The 5,660-nt window shown below is 38.1% G+C and overlaps 1 protein-coding gene across 1 annotated transcript in view; it reads right to left on the bottom strand.

Annotated features, from left to right (window-relative positions):
* The window catches only part of sacm1la (SAC1 like phosphatidylinositide phosphatase a), a gene marked incomplete at its 5' end in the record, with an annotated part of 22,518 nt that overhangs the window by 5,359 nt on the left and 11,499 nt on the right, over positions 1-5,660 (bottom strand). The window contains 3 exon segments of the mRNA XM_014029101.1: positions 2,232-2,325; positions 2,422-2,494; positions 2,599-2,668. Coding sequence (XP_013884555.1) covers positions 2,232-2,325; positions 2,422-2,494; positions 2,599-2,668 — 237 coding nt within the window.

Genomic DNA, 5,660 nt, shown 5'->3' with positions numbered 1-5,660 from the left:
ACACACACACACACACACACACACACACACACACACACACACACACACACGCACACGCACACGCACACGCACACGCACACGCACACACACATACACATATATAATTTTAGTCTTTAAAATACCAAACTTGTCCCTGCCATATTTGAACAGACAATGAACCAAAGCAAATGATTTCACAGGATTAGCATAAGCCCAGCCCACTGAGTTTGATGGCTGGGTTTGACAATTTAAATAATTTTAAGATAACAGCACTCGTACCAGAGCCATGAAATAAATAAACACACATTGAAATAATTAAATAGGTTTTAAAACAAAACTTTCCTTTAAACATCACATTTAATTATTTAATTTCAGAATTGAAAAGGTAAATTTAATTATGTCATGGTACATATATTTATTTATGTATATGTATATATATTTTTTGTTAAATGGGGGCAGACGTTATACAATGTTTTTATTTTTTCTTGTCTTTTTCTTTTTTAGTTGATCATTAGGGTGTGAAATCATTATTTATGTATATGTATATATATTTTTTGTTAAATGGGGGCAGACGTTATACAATGTTTTTATTCTTTCTGCTCATTTTCATTAAATGATATTGTGTTTGTGTTGAGTTAAAATTTGGTGTTTTTTATCAAATGAAATAAAATGATTATAAATAAATAAATAAATTAACAACAATAAAAGATCATGTATTATTTGCAGTGTAGGCCTAAAACAACTTAAATGTTTGATAATTTCACAAATGTAATTCTTAGAAACCATTTCATACGTTGAATGAAGCTTCTGTCAAATAAAAAGGTCCCAAACTAACCAGTCCCAGACTAACCAGTCCCAGACTAACCAGTCCCAGACTAACCAGTCCCAGACTAACCAGTCCCAGACTAACCAGTCCCAGACTAACCAGCCACATGAACCCACTAGAACCTGTAGCTGGTAAATCTTGATAAAGCTCCACACTAAAGGCTGATTTATACTTTCTTTCTCACCTGGTTACAGTTGTGTGTGAGAAATAAATTCCTTAACTTCTGTCTGTTGTCTCCAGCTGAAACCCTGTCTTTTACATCTCCTCCAGTCAGAAGCAGTGCAGAGCGATGCAGCTCAGTGTGATTGGTCAGGACAGGGTTCGTGCAGGTTTCAGAAAGTTAAATTTAAGACCTTTTAAGACCATTAGTAATGACATTTAAGACCAAATCGACACATTAACAGAAACATTCAAACGGTCGCAGAAATTTTAGCATAGAAACCTTTTATTGCTATTAATTTAGCCATTAAAGAATATTTAATTTTAATACAAGAACACTAAATTATTTGAATGAAAGTCATATCTGACTGCTGTGAACCGCTTTCAACTGAGTGAAAAAAATCACTGATATCAAGTCAAGTCTCATTGAAAACACACTTTCCCATATTTAAACAACAAGCAGTGGACATGACTGAACTTCTGTTTTTTGAGCAGGTAAATAAGCCAGCTGTATGTGGGGGGTTGTATGTGGGGGGCTGTATGTGGGGGGCTGTAGCAGCAAAGAGGTCAAAAACATGGAAGTAAACTGTGACAGTTTTACCTGCAGTTATCAGGGGATTTGCAGTTTAATCATGACCAGTAGCAAACTTAGCACTTCATGAAGACAGATCGAGTCAACCTCTGATTACGACTCTTAACTTTCTTTCTTTACGCAGCCAACGGTTCTCAGGAATGATCAAAAGTAGAAAAAATTAAGACCCTTTTCACCCAGGGTCTTAGATAAAATTTAAGACCCTGGGTGAAAATCTGGGCGTTTTTAAGACTTTTTTAGGCCTAAAATTTTCATTTTCAAATTTTAGACTTTTTTAGACTTTTTAAGACCCGGCATGAACACTGCAGGACTTTGTAAGAGTGTTTGTTTATGCAGTTCAGTTCAGCTCTGCAGAGCATTTTGCTGAAAACGGTTGGTTCACAGAAGCTGGTTGTTAAATTAGCAAAATGAACTTTGCAACCAAAGTTCAACTCTCCTTTTCATCTTCATGGTTAACAATAAAAATAATTAATCCAAACACACAAAACTCTCTCCAAACATCTAATACATCATAAAGTTGCCTATCTATGTACAACTTGTGCTACACTGGGAGCCCACTTGTCTTCTATGAAAGTATAAACAGTCAGAGAAATACAGTATATCACAAATGATGTCATCACTGCTCTGCTGTCTCAAACCAGCCTTAAGTCCCTGTTGTTGCAGACTTAAACTTACCTGTCTGAACCCATCTGAAAAGTTATTTTTGTAGTAGCGGATCATGGAGTTCCAACCATCCATCAGAAGGCCCCACCTGGTCCTTTTCCCGGTCCTGATGAAGAAATAAACTGATTCAGTTAAAAGAACCGTGGTGCAGAGAGACACCATGTGTTAGTCTGTGATGGAGCACGAGGCTGTCCCACTGTACCTTGTGAAGTCAGTTTTTAAGGCTCCAGTTCCAGCATACTGCACAGCACATGCATTGGCATTGTCAGCCCATGCTGGTTAGAGGGCACACACACACATACAGAGGATACACACAGTCACTACAGTGAACACTAACCACACAACACATGCCAACAGGTGAGCAGGAGCAGACTCTTACCGTTTTTGTAGATCTTTTCAAACTCGGCCTGCTCTTCAATGCGCTGACCCACATTCAGAACCCCCATCCTCTGTGGAAATGATTGTACCAGTTAACATTTAGGTGTCCTAATCATGCATGTGGGAACGCAACCATAAATATCTCTGCAGCCGTGGACATGAAATGATCACTTATTAAGTGCTGTGATAATATGTTGATGGCTTAGGGACAGTCTGATCATGTTGAAATGTTTGCCTTCAGGTAAGGGGAAAAGAGGATGTGGTCTTACAGCAGTGTTGTGTCAGTAAATAAGGCCTGTTTTCCAACACTTCTAATTCTGAGTGTTTCATGCAGTTTTCCTGTAATACAGCCTTTCAAATGTTTGCTGTCTAAAGTTTTTTGTTGTTTTAGAAAACTCTACCTTTTTTAAAGCCTCTCCACCTCGTTTTTCTTCTGACTTTAGCTTTAAACACTTAACTTCAATATTTTCTCCTCTTTGTCCACACAGTTGGACTGTTGTACCTTAGCTATGATGCTTTCACTGACTGGATAAATATTGGATAATTGAGTGTTGGACCAACCAATCACAGGTCAAGGATGATCACAAACCAAGTCCATGGTGCCTCTGGTCTGTACTGTTGTTTGCTCCTCATGTACTCTTTAAATGTGTCTGTACTTTGAAGGTGTACTCATGTCCTACTTGACCTAAGTGCTGCTTTTAATACAATCTCTCATTCTATTCTCCTCAACAGACTCACATCCATTGGCATCTCAGGAACCGCATTTGACTGGTTCAAATCTTATCTTTCTAACCGCACTCAATTCATCCAGATTAAATCCTTCTGCTCTAAGTCATCCCCCGTCTCCACTGGTGTGCCCCAAGGCTCTGTCCTTGGACCTCTTCTCTTCATTACTTATGATACCTCCTTCCTCTGGGTTACATTTTCCACAAGTTTGGTGTCCGTTTCCATTGTTATGCCGATGACACACAGCTCTACCTGACCAAGCCATACTCCACACACCCTCCCTCCATCCTCTGACTGTCTCAATGAACTCAATCAATGGTTTTCAGACAATTTCCTTCAACTGAATAGTGATAAAACAGAAATCATTCTTGTCGACACTAAAAATTCAATCTCAAAATCTAATAATCTCCTCATCCCTATCAACAACTCTCTGCTAACCCCCTCCCCTCAGGTCGAGTCTTGGTGTCATCCTCGACCACTCTCTCCTTCACTGCTCACATCAATAATGTTACTCTGTCTGCCTACTTCCACCTCAGAAATATCAACCGTCTCCGTCCTTCTCTCACACCCTGCACCTCAGCCATCCTTGTCCACAGTCCTGTGACCTCACAGATCGATTACTGTAACTCTCTTCGTTTTGGCCTCCCCAACAAATCCCTCCATAAGCTTCAGATGGTGCAGAACTCAGCTGCAYGTGTCATCACCCAGTCCTCCTCCCATAACCACATCACCCCAGACCTGCAGCAGCTCCACTGGCTCCCGGTCAAATCACGCATCRTCTTCAAAATTCTTCTTCTCAYKTTTAAAGCTATCCACCATCTTGCCCCTCCTTACATGTCCGACCTCGTACACATCTCCATCCCCTCCCGCTTTCTCAGATCCTCTTCTTCCATAAACCTCCAAGTGCCCACTGCCCGCCTCTCCACCATGGGGAGCAGGGCCTTCACCTGTTCTGCTCCTCTCCTCTGTAACTCTCTACCACCTGACCTAAGAAACACCACCTCTCTTCCTGGGTTTAAGACTGCTTTGAAAACACATCTCTTTAGATTAGCATATCCATCCTTCATTTGTAATCCATGCTCTGTAACTAATGCCAGCTTGTCTTTGTAATTTCACACAGTCTTCTATGATATAATGCTGTAAGTGTCCTTGGGTGTACTGAAAGGCGCTTTTCAAATAAAATGATTATTTTTATTATTATTATTATTACTCCCAACATGAAAAGTATTCATCTACAAAACCTTTATTCAGTGCTGTGAAGCGTCCTGTTTTTAAAAGTCTCTTCTGTCTAAAAGAAGAGATGCACCTGAGTTGGTTTATCCAAACAACCATACATCTTCAAATAATGAACAAGTGAGGAATACAGAATTCAGTCAAAAAGATAATCTTTACAAAAAAAAAAAAACTTTTAAGTATTTAAAAGGCCTGAAAAGCATTTATACTTCTGCAAGTACACTGTAAAGCGTTGGTGGTTTAATATTAATTAGATGGAGTATATATGACCAGAAAACAGCCTGTCCCCTCTGACATTTTGTAAAAGAGAAGGATTTCCCCTCTAAAGCCCTGTCTTGTATTTCAGCTGTGAGAGCACGACTCCAGAACCATTTCAAGCTGTGAAGATAAATGTGAACAGCAGACCAGGCGCCAAGGCCAAGACAGCTTATCCTTTTCTTTAAATTTCATGCATAAAACAGCTTCTGTTAGTTCTGCTGTAATAGACTGATAAGACATTCTGCACACCAAATGAGCTCCAGCTGATCTGTTTAATAAACTGAAGCTAGAAAGATTTAAACAGTTTCCATCTTTAAATAGATGCAAGCAGCCATTGTTCAAAAATACAGAATTTATATTAACATCCAAAAGCCTCAAATAGGTCAAATTCCAAATAAAATACAATGAAAAGTAGACTTAATACACACAAATAATCAAATATTACACACATACAGAAAATAAACTGTACATATATCTCAGCCAATCATTTTTTTAAAAGGACAGGGTAATAAATAATCATTATAATATAATAATCATAATCAAATTCTAAATATCACTCATGCATTTATGCTTTATTTACATATTTCTATTTTCTAGCTCATTTTATGAATTATTGTTTACGTTTTGTAATTAGTTCCTAGTGTTACAGATAGTGTGTGTCTACAAAATTAAATTACTGCCATAATTTGTGATTTGACAGTATAACAACATACTGTAAGTTACTGATTATGTTATATTATATATATTTATATTAGGGATGCAACAATATATGTACCCATATCGAACCGTATCAAACAGTGCTTTAGGTTCAATACACATTTGTATCGAACAATACAGATTTTTAAA

The sequence above is a fragment of the Austrofundulus limnaeus genome, unplaced genomic scaffold (genome assembly GCF_001266775.1).
Source record: "Austrofundulus limnaeus strain Quisiro unplaced genomic scaffold, Austrofundulus_limnaeus-1.0 Scaffold853, whole genome shotgun sequence".
Classification (NCBI taxonomy): domain Eukaryota; kingdom Metazoa; phylum Chordata; class Actinopteri; order Cyprinodontiformes; family Rivulidae; genus Austrofundulus; species Austrofundulus limnaeus.
Note: the sequence above shows the minus strand (reverse complement) of the source record. Positions and strands in the feature narration are given on the sequence as shown.